The sequence below is a fragment of the Pteronotus mesoamericanus genome, unplaced genomic scaffold, assembly GCF_021234165.1.
Source record: "Pteronotus mesoamericanus isolate MK-2021 breed Mesoamerican mustached bat unplaced genomic scaffold, CSHL_Meso_final scaffold_36, whole genome shotgun sequence".
In the NCBI taxonomy this organism is placed as follows: Eukaryota; Metazoa; Chordata; class Mammalia; order Chiroptera; family Mormoopidae; genus Pteronotus; species Pteronotus mesoamericanus.
The window spans coordinates 1,867,943-1,894,684 of NW_026555313.1; the positions used below are offsets into that span (position 1 = coordinate 1,867,943).

Here is a 26,742-nt window from a genome sequence, read left to right on the forward strand (position 1 = left end):
AGATGAAATACTACCATTTGTGATAGCACAGATTGATCTTGAGAATATCATGCTAAGCAAAATAAATCAAATGGGAAGAGTCAAGAACCATATGATTTCACTCATGTGGGACATAAAACTGAAAACAACAAAGGAACAAACAAGACAAACAAACAAACAAAACTTCATAGACACAGACAACAGTATGGTGGCTGCCAGAAGGAAGGGGGATGGGGGAAAGATGGGAAAGGGTGAAGGGGCCAAACATGTGGTGACAGAATAAGACTTGACTGAGTGGTGAACACACAATGCAATGTACAGATGATGTATTATAGAATTGTACACTTGAAACCTATATAATTGTATTAACCAATGTTACCCCAATAAATTTAATTAAAAATAAGCCTGCAATATGATAGAAATAGCTCAATTTGAAAATACTCTGATTATTTAACTTTTAAAAAAATTATTTTTCTCCTTTCTATATCACACTTTCATTTTTGTTCTCAGTTGTAGTATCAATATCTAGAATTATGCCTGGCATAGAGTAGGCACCCAATAAATATTTTTTGAATGAACGAACAAAAGAAATTGCTAGAGTTAAGAATGGAGCAGTACTTGACTTAGCCTGGAGTCTTTAGTTTGTGGCTCCTGGTTGGGCAGATCAGGAAACATAACGATTTGTGGAGTCAGATAAGGCAACTTAAGCAAACTGTTTGAAGACACTCTCTGTCTCACGCTGTGAGCAGAATTGGCTTAAATTTCCCCCCAGGTAGAAATAAACTGGGAATGTGACAACAGTGATGTTTCAAACAGATATCACAAAAAAAGCCTCTGTCAGCACAACCCAAATCACCTCGACCCATTTTCTAACTTAAGCTATAGTAGTTATTAGCGTTGGACTTAAAATCAGACCAGTTACTCACTATAACTCTAAACAAGTAATATAACCTCTCTGAGCTTCAATATCTTTACCTGTTAAAAAAAAGAAAAAAGGTGATAATGCCTACACCATTTGGATTATTGGTATACAGCATAAAATTGGTACTAATGTTCAAACAACTACCTATCTACCTAACTAAAACGAATGAAAACATAAAACATTCCCTTCTGCTAATTTTTCCAATCCAGATTCTTCAATACAAATTACAATAATACATGCCTAGAAATTCACTCTGAATCTTGGTCTTAGCACTAGTTTCATGGAGCATTAAAAACAAATTTTTATTTCCTTTGTAAACTTAAAAGATAAATGATAAAATATGAAAGATAAAATGAAAATGCAAAGATACACTCCTGGCCTGCCATAGACAACTCTCAGTATGTCTGCGCCAGCCCTTTCCCCTTTTGCTAGCATAACCCAGCCACGGTGAGTCATAACAGAAATCAAATGGTCAACGGTCTTTTGCAATGATCACTTAGCATCTCTTCTGTCTGTATTCTAACTTCACTCTCGATTTCGTGTTATTTATACTTTACTCTTAACCATAGGTTAGTTACCATCTTTTGGTGTCATCCCTGAGTTCTGAGTACACTGACTGATTTTGTTTCCCAGGTTTTTTTTTAGGACTTTAACTTGGTTTTGTCTTTGGCCCTTTATGCTCCTGACTTCTTCTAACCTGATTTTAGCCCCTAAATCCAAATGCTGGCATTAGCCCAATTGGCGGATCCTTTAGACAACATCTAGGCCCCAGAAAAGGAGTGGTTTAGGTAATATATTGTTGCAGAACCCTGGGTTCATAATTATTTTCCCATTAGAAAAGGTATGTCCAGCTGATTCAAGGTTCTATCCCTTCTCTGGCACTTTTACTGGACAACTATAATGATTTAGAAATATTGTCTGTATATGAGAACTACCTCACCCAGGCCAATTGGGAATCATTTTTCTGAGAGTTAATCTTTAAAGTCAGATATATACAAAATTACCTTTGAAAAGAGGAGAGGAGAACATTAAAAGACTAGCCTGACTTAAGTCAGCGTTGTTGTATAGAGTAATGAAGGATCAGCTTGGCTAGGTAGAGAGAAAGGGGTGAGAATCTCGATCTATGATTGAGGAGCTTGGCTTCAAACTAAGAAGAAAATGTACAAATTTATGTTTCGGTCATAACAAACCATCCATTTACTGGCTGCCTTCCCTCTCAAAATTTTTAGAGATGGGAAAATTATAAACCAAATATAGAACCCACTTAAGTTTCATGGATCTAATGTTTAAAAAAATTATACTTTTAAGTGTCTAATTAAAAAGCCCCGAAAAACATCACTTTTTGATTCAAGAGGTTTGTGCTTTTGGACTGAACTCTGAGTCCTGGTCAACGAGTAACTCTTTCACATCTTGAACAAGTCGTGAAGATAAATCAGAACTGCATGCATCACATCCCTCACTTGCCCTCTCCCATAACCTTCAAATCAGAAAGGGAAGAAAATTATAGCCAGGACGTATTTCAATTTGAAAACCTCCAAACATTAGCAAGACAGAGTCACTGAAGACATTTTGTGAAATATCAAACACCACTTTTTCTCCCAGTCTCTAGAGAAGGGGTTACTAAAACCACCCCAGGCATAGAACGATAAAGATGTTTCGAACCATTCAACTATGGTGTATCCTTCTCTCAGGTACCTCTGGGAGAACAGAGGTGGGTACCCAACAAAGGGAGAGGAGCCCAGGAATCCCCCAAATTCAGTCTCTGCCTGAGCAGGATCTGTCCGGGTTCAAAATTCTGAAAGGTGATAAGCAAGCCATATTTTACAAGGTAAATTCTAAGCAACCAATGAACAAACTCAATGTACCATTCTGTAGCAGAAAGCCAAGATTTCTAAGCATTTCCAAGGCTAAAGGGCTCCAATTAGCAAATCCCACAGTAAATCTTCGTATGTTTGACACAGAGTGAGTATGACAAGCAGAAAAAAATTTGTGACTAGTGTTTTCATTTAGGATGCTTTAGTTGATAAACTTAAGAGTTGCTTAATCATCAGTCCTTCCCCTCCCGTGGCTTTGGTCATGAGTAACAGATTTAGCTAATCTGAAATTAGAATACACATTTGTACTTTCTGCTGTGGATAGTAGAGTTAAAACTACTCCCTTTGGGTTGAGAATACTTGGCAATATACTGGATGAGACAATAAAAATTAAAATAACCTTTGAAATATGTATATCCAAATGAAAGTTGCTTCTCCAAATTTTCACCTTGGGAAGAAACTCATTTATTTTCTTTGTTGCCTTCAGAGAAAGTTCACAAAACAAGTTTGAAAGGCAGTCCTATGACACCATAGCTATTCCTTGTTTTTTAACCCAAAGCAAACTTGTCTGTTTTCAAAAATCACCACGACAAGATGTTGTTGCATTGGTAATAATCCACTAAATGTACTAAAAGCTCTGAAGACAATCCCCTGAAAAACTCCTTAACTGTATTGAACAATAGCAACATTATTAAAAGGGACCCAACCCCACAAAGGTGAATGCTTTCAAGAGGGCAACACTTATTTGACTACAGAGCTCTGGTACATTCCCTTACAACTTAGACTCAAGATGTCAGGGTCATATCTCATAAAACCATTACACTGGAAGGGACAATGTGGTTTCATCTACAAAACTGAAATAAAGCTTTAATGGTTAGCCATTACCTGTCTATTTAAAAGAGGCCTTTAGAGACTTCTGGTCAAGATGGAGGCATAGGTAAACACAGCTTGCTTCCTCACACAACCACATCAAAATTACAACTAAACTACAGAACATCCATCACTCAGAATAGTCAGAAATAGGGCTGAATGAAAGTCCAGTAACTACACAACTAAAGAAACTGCAACCATTCAGACTGGTAGGAGACGTGGAGATGCGGAGACATGGGGGCATGGAATGGGCTGGTCCCATACTCATGTGTGGTGGATAGAAATCTGGGTGGGATATCTTGGGAGTGAGGAGTCCCAGTCCCACACCAGGCCCCACAGCCCAGGGTTTCAGTGCCAGGAAGATAAAAGCCCCCATAATTTCTAGGTGTAAAAATCAGAGGGGTTTGAGTCAGTAAAAGGAGCTACTGGAGTCCCAAATAGCTCCTCTTAAAGGGCAAGCATGCGGACTTACTCAGACTCTCACCCTCTGAGCTCCAGCACTGGGGTAGTGGCTTAAAGGGCACCCTTGGAAAGGAACTGAAGTGTCTGGCATCAGGGCAAGGGCTGGGAGACAGCTCTCTCCCATAAAGAAGTGCTGGTAGAGGTCACTGTTCTTTTTCTGAACTCTTACCCCCCACAGAGCTACAGAGCCAGCCATCTCTGAGACTCCATCAACCTGGCTTACATGGTTTGCTCTGCCCTGGGGAATCCTTGAGGCTCTGCCCCACTTAAGGTTATAGCTCACTCAAGGTTACAGCTTACCCAAGCTGTTAGCTGTGGCTTTTCCATGTGAACGGCTGGTCACAGCTCAGGCTTCATATCTTCCTAAATCTTTTCAAACAAGCAACAACCAGTCTCAACAAGCCCCAGCAACCATACATCTGGCTAAGTGGCTCCAGGCCTGGCACAAGCAGCAACCAACTTTGGATCACAGTTTGGCTTTGACTGGGAATCTCCACGCCCAGCACACGTAGCAGCCATCTGAAGATTGCTTTGTAGCTCATGTTGGGTTGCCCTGGGAGGAACACAGGTGGTGGCTGATCCTGTCCTGCACCACTCAGGAAACCCCAGAGCCTGTGTACCCAGTGGACAGCTACAGACCACATCGGACCACCACCACCCTGCCTCTACATAGCTGATCCTCCATGGAGGGTGGAGTTTGGCGGTTAGTGGTCACAGCCAGTCCTGGCAGCTGCCTGGCCTGGAAAATCCCTCACATTGACCTGCTAACAAAAATCAAGGCTCAGCTATAAGAGAAGGGTGTACTCTGAAGACTCAACCACATGGAGTACCCAGCCTGGGTGATAGGGGAGGCCATGCCATTGGTCCCTACTACATTAGGTCACCCGACCAAGGCAGGGAGTCATAGCAGCTCTACCTAATACATAGAAACAAACACAGGGAGGCTGACAAAATGAGGAGACAAAGAACCATGTCCCAAATAAAAGAATAGATCGAAACTCTAGAAAAAGAGCTAAACAACATGGAGATGAGCAATTTATCAGATGCACAATTCAAAACACTGGTTATAAGGATGCTCAAGGAACGTGGTGAGTACCTCTATAGTATAATAAAGAGCCAGGCAGAAATGAGGTATTTAATAATGGAAATAAAGAATAATTTACAGGGAATCAGCAATAGAATGGATGAAGCCAAGAATCAAAGCAAGGCTATGGCATATGAGGTATCAAAAAACAACCAATCAGAATAACAAGAAGGAAAAAGAATCCATAAAAACGAGGTCAGTGTAAGGATCCCTTGGGACAACTTCAAGTATACCAACATTTGCATCATAGGGATGCCCAAAGGAGAAGAGAAAGAGCAAGAAACTGGAACTCTATTAAAGAAAACTTCTCTAATTTTCCGAAGGAAATAGACATGCACATCCAGGAAGCACACAGAGTCCCAAACAAGATGGATGCAAAGAGGCCCACTCCAAGACACATCATAATTAAAATGCCAAAGGTTAAAGATAAAGAAAGAGTCTTAAAAGTAGCAAGAGAAAAGAAGTTAGTTACCTGCAAGGGAGTTCCCAAAAGACTACCAGCTGATTTCTCAAAAGAAATTTTGCAGCCTAGAAGGGATTGGCAAGACATATTCACAGTCATGAAAAACAGGGAAATACAGCTAAAATTGCTCCACCCAGCAAAGATATCATTTAGAATCGAAGGGCAGATAAAGAGCTTCCCAGACAAGAAAAAAAATAAAGGAGTTCATCATAACCAAACCATTATTATATGAAATGTTAAAGGGACTTATTTATGAACAATAAAATGGCAATAAACACATATTTATCAACAATTGAATCTAAAAAACAAACTCAGAAAACAAGAAGTAATCATGGATATGTAGAGCATTCTGATGGTTGCCAAATGGGAGGGAGGGGGCTTGGGGAAATTGGTGAGGAGGTGAGGGGATTAAGAAGTACAAATAGGTAGTTACATAATAACCATGGGGATGTAAAGTATAGTACAGGAAAAGGAGTAGCCAAGGAATTTATATGCATGACCCATGCACATGAACAAAGAGGTGGTGATTGCCTGAGGCAGTGGGGGGTGCTGGGTGAGGGGGCAAAGGGGGAAAATTTGGGACAACTGTAACAGTATAATCAGTAAAATATAATTTTTCTAAAAGGCAAAAAAGATTCCTCTAGCATGAAATACAACCACCATTTCTAACACTTTTTAAAGGGCCTTCTTGAAAAGGAGAAAGTTATCTTGACATTTTATGTGTCATATGCACTGGGAAAAGTAAACATTATCTAAGGCATTGGAAGATGTTTGTTGATTTTGCCATTAGTACCCACTGGTGTGCTTGGGTCCTAGAAGCTCAGGTGGGGACGCAAAGGCCAGCAGTATGTTATAAGGTTGTTTATATGAGCAGTAGAGCTGGAAACAGGACAGATGTCGGAAGTGGCAGGAAGGCTCCCAAAGAAGGGCTGATGAGGCACCAAAAAGATGTATTTCCTGTAGTAAGCTGTTTATTTTGGTTAGCTCCACAATGTTCACCCTCAGAAAGTCAATAGTTACACAGATATTTTTGATTCTTTTAACAGCTCTGAAGGTTAAGGATTTAAAACTTTCTCTACCACAGAAGAACGTAATCTACTATGTGTATTATGTAAATATGGTCCAATATGAAAAGAAATATCCCTTTTGAGAATTCCACAATTATCTACACGTGGTCATTCACTTCCCAACAAATCCCACCTGTGAGCTGTATAGCCTAGTGGCCAAATGCACAACCTTCAAAGTAGACCATCAGAATCCTGGCTCAGCTACTTATTGTCTGTGTGGCTTTGGGAAAGTTATTTAAGGGGTCTGTGCCTCACCTGCACGGTGAGAATGATAACATTCCCCTCATATGAGTAAAATGAGAAACCACAAGTAAGGGAGACAGAGTCATGCCCATTATAGGGTGGCTAACTCTCATTAATATTTCATTATTTATTATTTCCATTTTTATGGTCCAAAGTATGGGCCCAGGGATGGTAAATCACTCCCTACTCACTATATTGCTAGACAGTAGAAAAATCAGTAATAGTTCTTTTTTTATTCCTCCAAAACTACTTATGTAGTACTTTGAGATTTACTCCAATGCCTTTCATACATAATGCTAATGCTTATTAAAAGTATTTTGGTGTCATAGAAGGCTCTTTCCATGACAATCATAGCAATAGACAACTTTATTCTAGACTGTTAGCTGAGTATTGCATTATTTCATTCTCACAAAATCCTAGGGTATAATATTATCAGTTTTAAAGGTTAGCAAACTGAGGCTTAGAGAGGTTCAGTAACTTGCTTAAGGTCACATATCTAGTGAATGTCATTAAGAATTTAAACATAAATTTATCCAAATCAAAATGGCTACACATAATTTAGAAAGTAGTTCCACGTTACCATTTGTTTTTAAATGATTCCAAAACTACCCGTGTTAAAAATGGAACCATGTTGTGAAATATACATGACTCTACTTGAAGTCCATTTTTCATAATCTACAATTAAAAAAAAACAAAACACTTTTTAAGTGAATAAGAGCTGAAAGCTTTACTTGGTACACAGCTCTTGAATCCTAATTGAGTCTAATTTTCTCACATCTAGGGCAAAGGTTAGCTTGGCCACAGTCTGCGGTGCTGTGGAATTCTTTTCTGGGCCGTGACCATGGAAACTACTCTAGGAATGGGATTGAAATTAGGCTCTGCAGCATCATACTGTCCTGACATACCATTTTGACATGTAATGTGCTGTCTTTCTACTTGGACACTAATATAAATCTGTCAAATTACATGCACAAAGCAGCATTCAACTTCCTTCCTCCCTCCCTCTCTCCCTCCCAGGAAGAGTTTCTTCTTTCAAGTTCCCTAAGAACTAGAGCTCACTCACTAATATATGCTCTGGAGGCACAGAACTATTTTTTTAACACTGTTTAGGGCAGGATATAAGGTAACCACAAATTTGTTGTTGTTGTTTGTAGTCATGACAATTTCATCCTTTAACACTTAACTTTAACACTGGCATTACTTTCTCCAGAAGCCTTCCCTGATTTCCATTTGCTGGGTAATATACCCAATCTCCGTGCTTTCATATCATTACGCTTTCTAGTCATAAAATGATGGTTTTTAAAGCATATCTCCCTCTCTAGACTGTATTTGCAGACAAGAATCATGTCTTATTTAAGGTTGATACTAAGTACCAACATGGAGTCATAGCAGGACAGGTTGGGCATTTAGACATTTTAGTTGGTTGGTATAAGTGTAAACCGGTTATTAAATTCTCTTAATATCATGTGTGGCCTTATATCAATATTAAGCATAATTATAACATCTTGTACATGGTAGGTGCTCAGATAGTGCTTGTTGACTTAATGACCGATTTATTGACTGGATGTATATACATTGCACATATCAGAATCTGATTGACAAATAGACCTGTAATGTCATAAATGATCATGAAACATTCTTTTTAATCCTCGCCTGAGGACATTTCTTCATTGCTTCCAGAGAGAGGGGGAGGGAGAGAGGAAGGGAGAGAGAAACATTGATGTGAGAAACGATTGGTTGTCTCCTATACACACTTGGACCAAGAATCGAATCCACAGTCTAGGCATGTGCCCTGACCAGGAATCGAACCCACAAACTTTCAGTTACAGGACAACGTTTCAACCAACAGAGCCACACCGGCCAGGGCAACCATGAAACATTTTTAATATTCAAGATCCCTTGATCCCTACAGATCCCAATGACACTAATACACTACAAAGAAATACTTGCTCATGCCTCCATGAGGCCTTCACACGATTCTGTCTGAACCAGTATTGTCTTAGTGGTCTTCTCGGTCCTATCCCAACACAAACATAATGGTAACCAAAGCATAATGGCCAAGACTGATGGTCTCTGGGCACTCTGTGTTTGGAGTGGTAGAACACTTACCTGTCTGTGCTGTTGGGAGACTTGGTATCCTAATCCTGTGACGGGCTGATTCTGCATTTTCTGAAGCAGGATCTTTTGCTGAAGTGGCAAGGGCGACCTTAGCAAAGGCTGGTTTGACAGAGGTTGGGTGGGCTGGGATGGTGGTTGCTGTTGCTGCTGCTGTTGTTGCTGCTGCTGCTGCTGTTGTTGCTGCTGCTGCTGCTGCTGCTGTTGCTGCTGCTGTCGTTGTTGTTGCTGCTGAGCTGCAATCGAGCTCTGTGGTTGCTGCTGCTGCTGCTGCTGCTGCTGTTGGGTGTAGTGTAGGAGAGAAGGCTTGTTTTGAGAAGGCAAAACAGAAGGCATCTGTTGGTTTGCTTGATCTGAGTTAAAATGGAACAAAGGCTTGGTGTTGCCAAGACGGGGTTCCATGGCCGTGTGTGAGCTGTTAATAAAACTTCGAGTGAGATCCTGAGGCTTTTGCTGCATGAGTGCATCCAGGTGCCCTCCCTGGGCCGAGGGGCTGGCCTTGTACATGTAGTTAGCCATCACTTTCGACTGGCTGCTGCCACCGGCTACCCCAGGCATGGGAGAGCTCTGTGGGCTGAATGGCTGCTGACCAAAAGAAGGGCTGGGGATTTTCTCCTGCCCAAATTGACCTGGAGATGGCCCAGCGGGAGAGGGCAAGGCTGACCAGTTTGTAGGCTGGTGCTGCTGCATCCGGGCATGCTGCTGGCGGTTTGCGGCGATCTGCTTGAGCTGCTGGGCGTGGGATACTTCCTGCCAGCTTGGCAGGGCCCGGCTTGCTCCTGAGGCTGTCTGAGGCTGAGCCTGGCTCTGAGGGACTGAAGGAACTGGGGATGAAGTGGACAGGGCCGACGTGGCCATCGAGAACGCAGGGCCAGCTGATGGCGGCCTCAACTGAGGAGAGCCCGACGGGCCCTGGGTGAGACCAGGGGAGTATTCACTTTTGATCACTGTCTTCTCCATAGGCAAGGAGGGCCTGGGAGTGCTCCTCTGGCTTTGCTGACCCAAGTCAATGTTAAATGGATCATCCTGCTTTATGGTGGCATTGATCATGTTCTCCAGCTCAAGGTCACTCATTGGAGGCACAGATATGTTGGTCAGTTCATTGAACAGTTCCTGCAGTTCAGGATCCATCAATTGCTCTCCGGAGTCATCTCCGTACCTATTAGGAAAAATATTCTCCTGGGTCATTTGGTTATCCATGTGCTTACTGCAAGACAGAGCCTCTCCTGGTTCCTTCTTTACTTCTTTTAAGCCCATGTTAAACATGCCATTGCCAGGAGAATGTGTATGGGGGGGCAGATTGTTAGTCTTTCTCAGGGGTACTTGGCTCATAGGCAAGGTCCCTGACATAATCTGACTTTGTCCATTATTTACTTGGAGGCCCCCTTGTCCTGCAGAGAGGTTCTCCGCAACACGGATTCTTTTGATATCAAGGAATGAGTTGTCGACAAAGCCATTGGGCCTCTTGTTGTTGGCAGGAGACAGGTTAACTATCTGTTTTCTTTTCAAGGAACCCTGGAGCTGAAAGACAGAGGAAAAGTGAAAAAAAAAATGAGCTATTAATCCAGATGTGCTTCTAATAAAAAGTGACATAATATTTAAATGCTTCTTCCATTTACACAGAGGATGACTTTTTTTTTCTAAAAAGCACAAATGAAGAAGAGTCTGAAATATAATGAAACTTAGAGTGGCCCAAGCAGAACAAAACAAAATATTTCTGGAGGAGCAGACCAATTCATGACTAGAGATCACTGTAGTTCCCATGATTGCTACGCAGGCCAATGGATGAAGAATCCTTCATATATCATCAGGAGTTACTGATAATATCTACAATTAAGCACCAAAGTGTTGTTGCTGCTTTCTGTTGCAGGCCAAAATATCCTATATGTGTGCTCACACTACCCCACACAGCTATTGATGGCTGGCATGAGGTCAGCTTCGACCAAGATGTAAAACCCTGAAGAGTCCAAAGCTGGGACACAATTTCCAGCTGTTTTTTTCTTTCTCTTCACAGACTCAACCCTTCCATTATTATTATCCTCTAAGTAAGTACTTAGAATTATTGTTGTGTCCAAGGAGATAAGCTATCTGGTATTCATCTGTTTTTCCTCCTATAATTCTGTGGCTTTGCTTTCAGGCCCTGCAGCAACTTTCTGTGTGTGCACAGAAACCATGGTTTTACTATTTATTGAATGAGACTCTATGAGCACAGATTTTCCTGGGGATTCATTTCTTCTGTTCCCTGTCTCTGAATCTTGTAATGAAAACCAAAGGGTAGAGAGGCAGTACTGCACAGTACTTTAAGAATTAAGAATGTAGGCTTTGGGAGCTGAGTAAGTGAAGTAAATTCCAATTCTGTCACTGAGTGCTAAGTGACCATGGCACTTTACTTAGCTGAGTATCAATTTCTTATCTAGAAAGTGGAGACAGTAGCACTTAACTCATAGGAAGAAATGAGATAATGCATGTAAAAGTTTAGTGCAGTGCTTGCTAAAGTAAGGACTCAATAAACTATAGTTTAAATAAAAATTATGGCTTACTATATTCTCAAAGGGGAGGGTTTCTCTAAATAGAATCAGTAACAATGGAATGTTAAAGTATTTCATTCACTCAATTATTAGATTGTACAATATGAACTTTAGAAATTCTAGAGGAAAATCCAAGTCACAGCAATCATACAGTCACACCAATGAATGAAAAAGAAACAAGACATTCATCGTTGATCTTGAGCTCCTTGTTGATTTGCCTCTAAAGTGAGAGACATCTATCAATGTGTGGATTTTCCAGTCCAGCTGGCCTACTTATTTAACATTTGCTTGGGATAACTGTAAAATACCTGAGGCAAAAGGATATCCCACAGATAGAAAGTCCTATCATTTCTCTTTTCCTTCCTTTTCACTTACCATGACTCCACCACCCTCCTAAAGATTTCTAATTAACCTAATAAAGAAAATGTAATTGAGTGTTCATTACATGCCATGTATTTTAAATATGGTTACTTTATTTTCCTTAGTCTTTAAAACAGCCCCATTAGGTGTGTATTATTTTATAGATAAGGAAACCATGGCTCAGATTGGCTAAGAAACTTGCCCAGTGTCACATAGTTAGGAAGTGTTCCACCTGGGCTTTAACTTAAGGTCTGCATAGATCTAAAGCTTGTGTCATTTCCACTATATTATGCTGGAATTGGCTTGTTTAGGGCTAGAGTTTGCCCAGCAAGAAGGGGCAGGGGGAGTGAGCACAGAGACTTCCTGGATCTCTGGTAAAATGACAAGGAATGTGGGAATTGCCAGGAGGCAGCACAGAGCCAAATGTGAGAAATATGTTTCTTGTCATCACTACCTGTTTCAAATACTTTATCTGTGATTTTGCCCACTCACGGGTAGCATATAGTTTTGGTGGTATGCCATGGTGGTATAACCAGTTTTTGCCTTTTACCATTGCTAGCTGGTAATCAGAGAAAGGAGCCTGACCCAAGCTGAGCCAATCAGTTCCTTTGAAGGGAATTCTGGAACTGGAGAAAAGGAGGCCAGGCTCTCTTGGGGCGACTGCACAGTGATTTACAAAACATGTGAGCTGTTATTCCATTATGTCAAACAGAGCCAGAAAGTAAATCTGTAGAAAGAAAGAAGAATGAAACATGAAAGAGAGAGGCAAGTTTTGATAGCATTCGAGGGCTGATTCAATCCCAGGTTAGCTCAGCATCTCTCCTCATCTTCCTTGGTATACTCTGTAATCTTTAGAGTAAATTCCCCCTTTTCGCTTCAGCTACTATGAGTTGGGCTTCTGTTATTTTCAGCCAAGACTCTTAACTAAGTCCCATGTAACTTCATGCTTGGTGATGAGCAATTTTCAGCAAGGAGCACGGTATAATTTGTACCTGGGTGGGAAGCTCCCCACTGCCTTCTCTGAGGTCTCTCTGTGTTTCTGGACTCCTAATCTTGTCTACTTATTGATGTAGGGAACGTCATTACAGAACACTGTTAGCCATCACCACATCCACTGCCTGTCCTCCTGGGGTCAGAAAGAACACAGAACAAAGAGATCTGGCCATGTTACCTCAAGAGTGGCCGCACTGATTTATTTCAGTGTAAGTTACATTTTGAAGGTTCTTTCACAACTAATAAAGAATAAACAAAGGAATACATTCTTTTTTCCAGGTTTGGGTTATCACCTTTGATTTATTTTCCACTGCTTTGAAAAAACCTGTTCTGCCAGATTCTCCCATTGCTCTGGCTCCTCCCTGGGCAGTGCAGTACATGCTCTAGGAAGCAGCACTGGCGCATTCTCGAAGCCATCAGGATTGTAGAGGCGGTGCTTATGCCTCTACATGTAGCAATGGTTGTAGTAACAGTGATGATAAATAATAACAACAAAGCCATTTATTGAAGGCCGTGTGCCAGGGATGGTGCAAATCTCTCCGTAGGGGTAATCTCATTTGATTCCCACAACTCTAAGAATCCTTACAACTCTATGAGACTGAGACTATAGTCACTTGTTGCTTAGCGACGGGGATACATTCTGAGAAATATGTTGTTAGATGACTTCATCATTGTGCAAACATCATAGAGTGTACTTAATGCAAACCTACATGGTATAGCCCACCTGTAGGCGATATGGTCTAGCTTACTGCATCCTTTTAAAGCATGCTACTGTACTGAATACTGTAGAAGATTATCACACAATTGTAAGTATTTGTGTAACTAAACATAGGAAGGTACAAGGAATTATGTTACATAAGATAAAGTGTGTGAGTGGGGAGGGGCAGAGGTGGGCTGTGGAGGGAGGCCCCGTTGGAGGTGGGGAGAGTATACGTCAGAAGGAGGAAGGAAGGAAGAGAGGGAAGGAAGAGAAAGGGAGAGCAGAGATCAAAAGAGACCCACAGAGATAAAGCTTAAGATGAGAAATAATAAAAGGAAGGAAGGGAGGAGAGAGATTCAGAGACAGAGGTAGGGAAAGAGGAAGAGGGAAGGAGAAAGAGAGGAACTGGACTGGGAGGAAAGAGAGTGGGCTCCGATGCTCCTCGTGCGCCCTCACCAACCCCAGCCCTGGCAGCAGGCAGGTGCAGGGCGGGTGCGCAGCAGCTGAGCCTCCTTGTGTATTTAAACCATACAGAGCTAGCAGTACATTCAAAACTACAGTTGAGACTGGCCTTTGCTTTCCACATCACAAAATTTTTGTTTATAATTCATTATAATCTTAAGAGATTGCCATCATACATGTGGTCTGTTATTCACCAAAACATCACTGTGTAGCACTGTATTTAATACCTATACTGTATTCAATACCTATACCTTCCCCATTTTTTACAGATGAAATAACTGAGGTTTGGAGATTGAGTAACAGTTCAAGATCACACCAATAGTAAGCAGTAAAGCCTGGAATCAAACCAAACACCCCCACTGTGGAGCTTGTGCTGTACAGTAAATGGTACCCACACCCATGCATTGAGGAGGCCTGGGATCCAGTCCTGATTCTGGCATTAACTTGCTTTGCTATTCTAGACAGGTTATTCTACCTCCATGGGCCATGGTTCTCTTCTTCATAAATAAGATTACCTCTGAGAACACTTTCCTGCCTGAACCCAGAAAATAACAGGTACTGGAGGGGTAAGAATTATTTAGGCATATGTTTGGTGGTGTAAAGTCGGCACCAAGTATCGCTGGATGGATGACTTAAAAATGAGAACAGAAGTCCTCCTTGGTGATGCTGTGGAAGACAAATCATGAATAAAAGAGACCCCGCTAGGATTCCATTGGGCATTATACTTTATCAAGAGAATTTTGGAGGCAGTCTCTGTCAGAGATGGAGGTGAGAGAGGAAGGAACTGGACTGGAAGCATCTTGCAGAAGCTTCTAATCAAAGTCATTCACCAAGACCCACCAAACGCACAGAGGCAGCGGGCAACAGTGATTGGCACAATACTATACAAATGATTCTCAAAGTTCAAACTTTTTTTGGAGCATTTCTTTTGCTGAACTAAAAATTCATATCAAATACATGGCTTTGAATCATGGCATACAGTCACTTAGAGTTCTGTGAGAAAAAGCAACTATTTTGGCAGGCGTAGAGGAGGAACACAGATAATCATTAATACCTAAGTGATAAATAGTTTATGAGAAAATTCAATGCCACCTTACCAGACCAAAACCAGTCCTAAGGTAGTGCCCTAAGGGAATAAGACTCAATCATGTGAACGACGGGGAATGAAGACATAGGTTTGAATTGAGAAGGATGAAGGCAGGACTAGAGGGATACTGGGAACTGCCCAGTGCAGTGGTGAGAAAAGGTAAAATTGAGGAAGGGAGAAGTATAAGGACAGTGTATATTCTGAGGACCAGAGGAATCAACAACTTCCAGAATGCACTTGATAACATTGAAAGGACAGAGGGAAAAACCAGGGCTGACTTACCCATCATACATGGTCAGCCCAGAGCCCAGAGCCCACAGTAGTTTTAGGGGCCCTCAGAAATGTTTTCATTTATTTTAAAATGGAAGAAAAAGAACTTTTAGGTTATATAAGTTGTTTTCATATATAATAGTAATATATTTCTCTTTATACCAACATAGTCAGAAAATAAAATTTTAAAAATTTGTGAGGAAGAAGGAGCTCTTAAAAGCCAGAGTACCTGAAGCTCACAAAAGGCCCTCACTTAATAACTACTGTGTATTAAATGCTTATTTTAAAACAAGTACTCCTAAAATAAAGATTATGTAGCGTCTCAGTTAATCTTCTCACAGCTCTCTGAACGTGTATTCTGATCCTCATTGTGTAGGTGAAAAAACTGTGGCTCCTGACGTTAAGATTGCATGGCGAATGATGCAGAGGCAGGACGCCGACACAGGCCGGTCTGGTTCCAAAGTCCTTGTTCTTAATCACTAACCATACAGCCTGCTTTCCTTTCTGCCTCTGACTTGCCATGTGTCAATACTATTCGGGACACAGCCAAGACAAAAGGACACTAGAATGAAGATGTACACGGCAAAGGGGAGGGCCTTCGGGACTCACAGGGATGGGTGGCAGGGAGGGGACGGTGACATCATTGGTTGGAGTTTGATGCTGAAAGCCCAGGACAGCACCCTCGAGGCTCCGACGTAAAAAAGGGAAGAGACAAAAGGTCATGTGGTCAGTCAAAAAGGTTTGATGAGCACCGCGCGCGAGAGAGTTCTGAGCCATACCTTATCAAATCATCCCTGGCACGAGGGAAAATATGCAGAGGATTAAGCTAGTGGCAGGAGGAGGTAAAGGCTTCGAAAGAACACTACATTTCAACGTTTACACTTTTCCATTACCTAGCTGGACAGAGAAGAACTTTTTGTTTGGTGCCATAAACTTGCACCCCCAAATTATGACATTTAATTTGTGAGATCATGCATATAATATCACCCTTTCACTAGCCATCCAAGGAAAGAGTTTCTTTGAGGAATGACTTCAACACAGCAAGTCTCGTCTGGTTTGCATAATACACAGTGCTCACTGTAGTATCCTTTGCTGAGATCCAGCAAATTGTTTCTTTTCATGCTTTTCCCTGTTCTGACTCTTCTGTTTGAACATCTCAATGCTATTGAGGCCTGCGGTCTCTGTGGGGGAAGGAGTAGGCCTGCTCAGGCCCTGGGCCAGACACAGTGGCCTGCCTGCCCCAAGTGCTAGGGATGGAGGTGCCCAGATGCCTATGGACAAGGGAAAACGAGCACACGGTGCAGTCAGGGCTGGGGTCCCTTGGTAAACCCTTCTTTTTAAACAGCTGTGCTCTATTCTTCCAAAGGACTTGAAATATAAACTTCCTGGAGGGATTTAAAAACGCCATTATTGCACAACCCTCTGGTTTCTGTTTCATCCCCTGCCCCCTATTCCTTTCCACAAAATAAATGCATTCTTTGTCTCCTGGCTTGCCCCAGAAACAGGGAATATACCACACAAAGGTAACAATTCAGTCCATAGGTCACATATTTTTCTGTCCTTCTCAATAAGGCCTTAACACAAGAACCAAAGTGACCACTGCCCAGCCACTCAGGGGACTATCTTGGTCCCACCGTCTATAAACTTTCCTCAGGCCCCTTCATACATTGCTGTTCAAAAATAGGGCTGGGAATGGATAACATCAGAAAGAAACCAACCCCCCAAATAATTTATGGCTCTTGATTTGATTCTTGAAGTAAAAATATTTGGGATTCTGGAACAATAAATTCCTGCTCATCACAGTACCTGGAGATGAAAGCAGTTCCTCCCTGGCTCTCCTGCCCCCAAACAAACTAAATGGTTTTTAGTTTTTAGGCTTTTGCTGAAGACGTCAAAAAGCTCCCCCTTCTTATTTGGTCCTTGTAGAATTTTGAGCTTTCTTGCAATATTTTTATGTCCATCTAGTAATTAGGTTTGCTGAAGTAGATTTTTAAGCTCTTTAAAGGTGGGCCCTGTGTCTTTTCCTTGACTGGGTTCCTTTCAGCACCTAGCACAGGGCTGGGCACTTCATCGGTGGTCAAAGAGTAGTTTCATGGTTGACCTCAGTGCTTGGGAAGGTGGATCCTTTGGACTACGGAACAGTACAACAATGGTAAGAAGAAGTCTGTGGCTGTGATGAACATTTTCATATTTAATTAATGAGCAATTTAATGGCTGCACTAGAGTTTTGCTTGAGTGATCATTTTTGTCTGAATCCTGAAGTCAGAGGAACATGAAACACTGAGAATTGGAACCACAAGAAAAGCTCATCGTCATCCATGTGACTCAAAAGTGAAGGGGTGCCCTGGCCTGTGTGGCTCAATTGGTTGGAGTATCGTCCTGTAAACTGGGAGGCTGCAGGTTTGATTCCCAGTCAGGGCACATGCCTAGGTTGCAGGTTCAGTCCCCAGCTGGGGCACATACAAGACAACCAATTGATGTTTCTCTCTCACACTGATATTTCTCCCCCCCTCTCTTTCCCTCCCTTCCCTTCTCTCTACAATCAATAAGCATGTACTCTGGAGAGGATAAAAAAAGTGAAGGGGTGAGTTCAACTTTGTGTTAGACTCAAGGTGGTGTGGAGCCTCCGGGTGAGATTCCAAAGGTGGGATGCAATGCTGAGCCCCACCTCAACCCCCAGCCCCACGTCAATGAGAGCACTGGCACTGAAGGGGGTCAAGGCACCTTTCCTGTATGTTTTCAGTATCTTCTTGTATTTCTTCAAGAATAGATGTAAGCTTTTTTTTTTTTTTCTTATGGGTGGAAGGCATGTTAGATGTCTCTGGAAAATCTATTCCATAAGGTTAGGGCTCTGAAAAATGTGGTTAATTTAGCCAACAAAATAGCTATTCTTTATGATAAACAATAAATTTTAACATAGATAAATTTGTATAGGGAAGCAAGAGCACTACAAATTCAGGACCTTTGTAGAGTAAACATGGCAACATACTGTCCTTCTAAAGACACTGAATGCCAAGATTTCCCATGTTCAAAATTTCTTGATCACCTCCCCACCCTCTTATATCTTCAATGGCTGGCTTGTAGAAAGTAACTAGAAGAGCTGGAATTTGCCTCAGAAACACACTCATCATTACCGTGCAGAGAAAGAGTATTTCATTACTGCATCTTCTCAGCTCAAACACTGCCATCACTTCCCCTTGGAGAATGTTCCAAGTTTATCATCAATTAACAAACCATCCACTGAGGGAGAAGGGAGGACAATCTTTGTAACCCTGCCCCAGGGAAGTAGGCATCCTGCTTTATCAGGGCAAATGGGAGGCTGTGGGATCTTGGAAGAGGGTGGAATTCACCTGCTAATAAGCTTAGATCTAAATGCTGCTTTCCCCCTATTTATTGTATAAGCTTGGACCAGTCACTTCACTCACCTGTACACTGGGTTTTAATTGGGGATTAACAACCTTCTATGGCAGTGATTTTCAACCACCGTGCCCCAAGAATTTTTAAAACATACGATACCTGACTATTTAGTCAGGGGCACTGACCTCTTTTCCCTTAGATTGTCAAATAAAAGAATGACATCAGCCAGTACAACAAGAGCCATAGCTGTGATTCAATCAAAATTATAACTATTTTTTGTCAGATTGGTAAAAAATATAGTTTTTGGCGTGCCACAGAATTTTTGTAATTAGTTTATGTGTGCCATGAGATGCAAAAGGTTGAAAACTGCTGCTCTACAGGAAGCCCAGCGGCAGTCTCAGCTCAGAGCAGTGCTCCATGATTGCGGGCTCTTGTTTAGTAGGAGAGGCAGAACTTGAACCTAATCCTGTGAGACACTTCCCTCTGCCATCCTGATCGTTATGTGCCAGGAAGGAGCTAGGCAAAGGCAAAATGAAGATAACAAAATGGGCTCTTCCTCATTTGCAAATTGGAATTTGTTTATTTGTTCATTCAGCAAATACTGGTATTTATTCAGCACAAAGTATATATTCTGTGGGACTATATATTCTATGTCTTAGGGCTGTTTTGAGGACCAGGTGGTTAAAGCACAGAAAGAGACTGGAAAATTGGTCTTAAAACACAGTTTCTCAATAAATGTTAGAACTAATAAAAGCAAACAAACTAAAAGGAATTCACCAGTCTGTCTGGAAACAAGGCCAAAAGTAAAAATATGGCGGAATAGTTGCCCCGAAGAAGTGTACGCGGGATTTTAGTTGTTTAGGGGAGAGGACTCTGCCTGGGAAAGATAGGAAAGGAATCTCTCTCCTTTCCAATGAAGTTCCCCCAAGTATGCAAATGAAGATGATGTTTTATGGTAGTCTGATATACTGCTAGTAACAGTACAGACAAAACTTCTTGTCTGGCATGAGGGGATTGTTTAGATTAAATTAAAAAGTTCAAAGTGAAATTATTTTTCCATATTGTTTACCACCTTAAAGTCATTCTGGATCCATTCAGTAGTAACCAGTGTGATTAACCTGTCAACTAGATCCTTTGTTATCCTGACTAGTCACTGCGATTGTCACAATGCAAGGGTCTACAGGGGCCATCTTTCAGAGAAGGACCCTCTATGTTTAACAGCAAAATGAATAGACTGTTCTATAAAAGCCCGAAAAATCCAGGCACTTTGTGCATGAAATACTTTAATCATGACTCACTTTTTGCCTAGAATATATCGAAGCAAATCCAAAGTAAATGCTATGTCTAAAATGTTGGCAATTCTCTTGAAATCTCTAAATGTCCTCCTCAGCAGAACGTACAATGTGTTATGTTTCATTAATCAAGTGGCTTCTCTCTCCCACTTTGCTCGAGGGCCCAGTCTGGAAGCTCACTTTCTAAGGGGCCTAGTTCAAGGCCTGTCTCCTCCATGAGGCCTTCCCTTCCTACTTTCTCTTGTATTCTTTCTTCCTGCTTTAATGATTTGAGCACTCTCTGTCTTAATATTGTTTTGGGTAGTTGACATTTGTGAGTTTTTCACTTCAATAGGATTACAATCTCATCTAATGGCACAAGCCCAGTCCAGTGCTTGCCCAGGGAAGCACTCACTGACTGGCCGATGATTTCACTTATTGTGCAGTCAGTGGTGTGGGGACATTAGGTGAGTCAGTTTGTGAGGCATCTATGGTTCCCTGAACCATACTCCTTTTATAAACCACAGGGCTGATTACTTGCAGCCCTGTCCAATCTAGAGCTGCTGGGCATGGGGCAGAGCTGAGAGGTATTGGAGAGGTGGGCAAATCACAGATGTTCTAACAGGTTGCTACTGTTTTCTTGTGCCGATGGGAATTGGACTCATCCCAAAATATTGGCCAGTTTGAATATCAGAAAAACCTAGATGGCAGCGAGAGTGCCATTATTCCATTCCAGGGTTGTCTATTGATTATTGTGGGGTTTGAATGCAGGTACTGAAGAACCCCCAACATTTTTGTAAAATAGAGCCACCCATAATTCCATGCAGCATTCACCCTCATCTTCAGTGGCTTATCTGACTTAGACAGGTCCCTATCTCTCAGATCACATGCTTCATTCTTCTTGGGGCCCCCTTGCTTTAAGCACAGTGAGCTACCAAGTATCTTGCATTATATTCTGCAAACGTGACCTTACATTTGTCTCTTTCCACTTCATTCTGTTCTCTACATGGCAACAAAAGGGATCTCTTTCTTAAGCTCCAGCTATATTAGAGTTGAGCCTTGAACAACATGGGTTTGAACTACGTGACCCACTTATATGTGAAGTTTTTTCAATTATATTTAAACATTTTTTATTTCCTTACCACCATGAAGCAATTATATCAATTACACTAGGTTACCATAAAGCGATCATATTGCTGCTTTTTTATCAATGCATGAATCATTATACCTGTAAAGACATACGAATTTCTTTTTCACATTATCTTTTTATTTTTTTATGTCTGGGTGATAGTAATATGTATAATATATGCAGTGTTTTGTATCATGTAAGATGATACTGATGTAGGTACTGAAAGATGATTCATCTTGGAAACAGAGAGCATAAACTTACAATATGGATACAGTCCAGTACTGTAAATGTATACTTATTCTTCCTTATGATTTTTTTAATAATATTTTTTCTCTAGATGACTTTATTGTAAGAATACAGTATATAATATATTAACATACAAAATATATGGTGTTTGGTTATGTTATTAGTAAGGCTTCAGGTAATAAACTATTGGTAGTTAAGTTTTTGGGAAGTCAAAAGTTTAACTCATATTTTTGAGCACCAAACCCCTGAACTGTTCAAGGGTCAACTGTACTGTTGTGCTTTTTTTTTGAACTCCCGAAGCACAAAAGGTGATTTCATCTTCAGGTCTGTTGCATATATTGTTGCCTCCAGCTGGTATACTCTCTGCTTCTCCTCTTTACTTTTATCATAGCTATTTACTTCTTTTCCTGTAAGTCTCACTTTAATGTGAATGTAGCAGAGATTTTCCATAATCACTTATCTAAAATATGTTCTTATTGTTTTTTTCCCCACCTCAACCTTTTATTTCCTTTACAGTACTTAGTACCATGTCCAAGTATTTTTATTAATTTGCTTCCAATTTTTAAGTTGGTCTTCTTGTTAAGGAATAAGCCCTAGAGAAGGAGGCCTGAGCCCTGTCTGTTTTGTTGACCACTTTATCTCACCCCTCGTGTAACCCAAACAAATATCAGATTAAAAAAATGATTGTTTACAGCAAATAAAAATGTCTAGGAGGAAATACTTCAAGATGCCGAAGTTACTTTGCCCCAGCAGACTAGATCAAGGCAGACATTTCAATTAAGCTGAATCAAGTACATATTTTTCTAGTAATCAGGAATTGAAACAAGACCTTCTCAGCAGTCTCTGTGCACCTGAAATGAGAGACATGTAGGGCTGCCTGCGCTGGAGTCCTTCTCAGCCATGCACAGTGAGAGAGAGGGAGGAAGTCTACAGAGGTAGGAGCACGACACTGATGCACAGGGAAAAGCTGGGGTGAGACCATGTGGAAAGAGAGGATGGAAGGAAGGAGCGAAGGAGAGGCAGAGGGAGGGGGGAAGGGGTGGGGAAGAAAGAGAAAGGACAGAGACACCCGAAACTTTCCAATTCCTAGCTGCAGCACTCTGAGAGACTCTAATATATTTTCTGTGATTGAGACACTCAGCCACTTTCCACCCCACCCCACCCCACTTTTTTCTGTTTTGCCTGCAACACTTTAAGGGGCTTCTGTTACTTGCAACTTGCAACAAATAATTCCCAACTAAAACAAAGGTGTAATGAAGCCAATAATTACACTGAAACTAAAGTTTTCATAAGGTAGATGCATGTTTTCCTTGATTGATTAACACTGAAAAGCTGAGTAGAGGCTAAATGCACACATTTATTTTGGTTTCTCTTTCAACTTTCCACGTGTGGTCATTACCCAGCTCTTCCACAACCCTTCTGAAAGCAGAGCATTATGAATTAAGAATGAGGGCTGCTGTTCCATGACAGCAGCATCCTAACAGGGTTTCCATTGTCTTCACATATCTTTACATGGCATGCCCAGGGGAGGTCCAGAGATCCTATCTTCACCAATTCTCCCCTCAATTCCCAAAAGCATTCTGAAAATAAACCTGCCATCTGAATCAAGTTTAGACAGCCCAGGTCTGCACCGCGTTACCTGGTTTGGGTGCAATCACCTGGAGACAGAGGCAGGCTGAGCAGACCTTTTAAGAGGTCCTAGCAATTTTAGGCTCATCTTTAACTCCATTACAAAGGAATGTTAAGCAGCATTTAGAAGGTAGTTTGGCAAACTACCCGAGAGCACCAAACAGTTCCTTTGATGTTCTTGGCATTGATGTCATTATTCTTTTGAAACTTTTGAAGAAATATTTCTCTTATAGCAACTGTATCTAGGTTCAATATAGAGTGTTGATGTGTATTTTCTCTGGTCGAACGTTAGCCGGAGTAACTATGAACCATGTAGACAGATACGCTTTTAGAAGGTACCTCAGCTTTCACTCCAGTCTATGTTTATTTTCACATCAAAGACACATCTAAGGGGAAATTGCTTAACTAGCTCTATGAAACATGAAGAGGTTTACAGAGATATTTGGTTATAATTGAAAAAAACAAAACCAAAACCTACACTCCAGGCAATTTAAGCCTTTCATACTTGGAAATGAGAATTTATTATGGCAGATAGAAAAGTTCCTTTGCTTTCCATGAAGGTCTGAATAGAGACTTTTTAAGCTGGCATTAAAATCCCACTATTTGCCATACATTTATGGGAAATGATTCTTGATGATTTAAATGACATTAAATGGGGGACAATAAAGCCTTTATATTGTTTGCAGTTTAACTGCTCTTTGAAGCAATGTCCTATAGCAATACAATGCCCTCACTTTGATCTAACTGCTCAGCCCAGTAATTATATGACTGAGATGAATTCTCCACCTGACAGATTCCAATTCTTCATGTGTGGCCATATTCTTTGAAGAGGAAAAAAATCCACCTATATTAGAAAATAAAACTTTAAACAGCTCAAAATTGTGAATCAAGGGTAATTCTCTGTCAAAGTAGTAGGCTGGGTAGAAGGCCTTTTCCTCTACTCTGTGGTGAGAGCCACTAATTCCTGGTATGTGCTTACATTGTTTTTGAAACTTCTCTTTAAATAGGAATATGTTACAGTTACTTTCTGTGAATTCATTTCATGGTAAATCAACATTCATCATCTTAAAAAAATTGAGAGCAGAATGCACTACCCTGGGCCTTAGGTTAACTGCTAAGTGACTGCTCCCTGAGAAGAAAGAGCTGTCCAGCCTGCCATGAATGGCCATGGGATAATCAGACAAGTAAAAGGGCTCATCTTGCACCATTCTGCAAAGAAAACTGTTTACTGTGTTGCTTGAGTCTGCTTAAAATATTAAACGTACAGTCTTCACTCAGGAAGCTCCTAATCCTCAAAAATATTACTGCTGTTTATTTCATTTGCCTTTTAGACACAACCCAGGACAGATTTACACTGAGAAAGCTCACCAACTGCAACCTTGTAAATTGCTTTTAATCCAGGATGTCAGCAGGACTGATACCAGTGTAACTTTACTCCACCACCCCATCCCCACCCTCCAACCCCGAGACATACATTTCTTCGCTGAAACTGGCTTGCAATTAATATCTTATATTCGCCAGATTTCTAGAGGATAAAATACTTCTTTAACCATGACCTGTGATCTTCATGTATATGTCTCCATATATGTCATTCTGATATCAAAGAGGGTCTTTCTCTTCAACCAGTGTCTTTTCTTCACTATCTTCAAATCCTAGCTTGAAACTCACTCCTTCCCAGAGCCCACTTATGTTACTTTGTGCCCTAGTAAGCCATTCTATCCGTGACTTGCTTTCCTTGTGTATTTGATACTTTTGGCTTATAACTGGTATTACAACTTTTTCAGTCCCCCCAGCAAGACTGTTGATAAATATTGATTCGTGTCTTTTAATGACCAATACAATATATTGCCTCATGAGACAAGAGACTGAGGTTTGGCATCAGAGGCTTGGATTTAAGTTCTGGCTGTGTCCTCTATGAGAGAGGAGGCTTTGGGTAGTGAACTTCTCTGAGCCTCAGTTTCCTTTTTTGTATAACGGAGATAATAGTTCCAACTCAGTAGTTGTAGTGAATCTCAAATGAGACAACGTCTACAGAATCTGTACTCAAAGTGTATGACGTTTCTAGTAGCTCTTAGTTGTCTTAAACTTCATTAGAAACAATTTTGTTAGATTGTACTGTGACAGCTATCATTATCACTGTGCGTTTAAAAAAACATCAAAAATTGGTGAATTTTTTGTAGCCCTTTTAATATTGCAGATGGAAGAAAATACGCAATATTTTTTGTCATATTATGCTTTATTATTTTAAGAATGGTAAAAATGCAACTGAAAGGCAAAAAAATTGTGCAGCGTATGGGGAAGATGCTGTGACTGACTGAATGTGTCAAAAGTGTTTGTGAAGTTTCATGCTGGAGATTTCTCATTAAACAATGCTGCATGGTCATATAGACCAGTCGAAATTGATAGTGAATAAATCGAGACATTAATTGACAACAATGTTATATCATGCAGGAGATAGCTGATATACTCAAAATATCCAAATCAATAAAGTTATTGATAAAAATGAAAAATGTGTCTTACTTTTTGGGAAAAAAACCATACAGACTTTTTGGCCAACCCAATAATATTAGCTAAATAAATATCAGCTATTTTTAAATTTAGTCTTCTGGGTCCTCTCACAAGACCGAAATGAATATTTAGCATATGGCAGGAAAGAAGAGCAAACCGTATTTATTGAGCGACTACTCAATAGAAGGTACTTCCCCCATATTAGCTTATTGACTAGCAATGTGAGTGACGGCCAGTTATCTAACTTCTATACCTTGATCTTTCTCATCTGTAAAATACAGGGTCTGGCACAAATAACACCCCTTTTTATTACAAAATAATAAGCATGTAAATTCTGTAACATAACGATATCACACTCAAGCACACCATATGACATTTTGGGTGAAGTGTTCAGATTAAAGCTGTAAATTACTACACCCATATTATTATCCTACCAACCACACTAAAGTGGCCGTTACTTCAGCCGGATCCTGTGTATTTAATAATTATATTTTATCACAAAGTTGATGCAAGATGAAATGACTACATGTAGAATGCTTAAAATAGTCCCTGACACAAAGAAAGTGCCCAGTAACACTACTTATTATTACTACTATTAAGTCCTTACAACAACCTTGAGAGTGGATATAGGGAATCTCATTTTGTTGATGAGAAAAAAGTTTAAGCAACTTGACCAAGGTTGCCCAGCTAGTAACTGAGTCAGATTTTCCTGACTGTGAAAACCCATTCTTTTTATGAAATGTGTTCATTGGAGGAAACTTCCATTTTGTGCTAGGGGATTATTCCAGGGATGCGCTATCCTGAGTGCTAGATCCTTGGGAGAACTGGTCATCACAGGCAAGGCTGAAAGTGAAGCAGCCCTTGCAGCAGTGGGTAAGAGGTGAGGCTCTGCGCAATGCAGGATACAGCCTCTCTAGCTTAGACACCATCCGGAAGAATGTGGACTTGATTATGAATCGTGGGTAGGCATCAAAGGATTTTAAGCCGGTGAGTAACCATGATTTGTAATGTATTTTAGAAAAACAACAATCAAATATTTGCAGGTGGATTAGAGACAGGATGTCTTAAACCAGAAGAGCAGTGAGAATATCTCAGCACTCAAGAAACAGTGAGAACTGGCCTTGAGCTAAGGTGGCAGCAGTGGAAATGGAGATGGTGGGAAAGAACTTAGGAATCAGAACCC

The 26,742-nt window shown here is 40.8% G+C and overlaps 1 protein-coding gene across 1 annotated transcript in view; it reads right to left on the reverse strand.

Annotated features, from left to right (window-relative positions):
• The window catches only part of MAML2 (mastermind like transcriptional coactivator 2), a 348,650-nt gene that overhangs the window by 94,607 nt on the left and 227,301 nt on the right, over nucleotides 1–26,742 (reverse strand). The window contains exon 2 of the mRNA XM_054592529.1: nucleotides 9,014–10,540. Within this exon, the coding sequence (XP_054448504.1) occupies nucleotides 9,014–10,540 (1,527 nt within the window). The remainder of the gene's footprint in view (nucleotides 1–9,013; nucleotides 10,541–26,742) is intronic.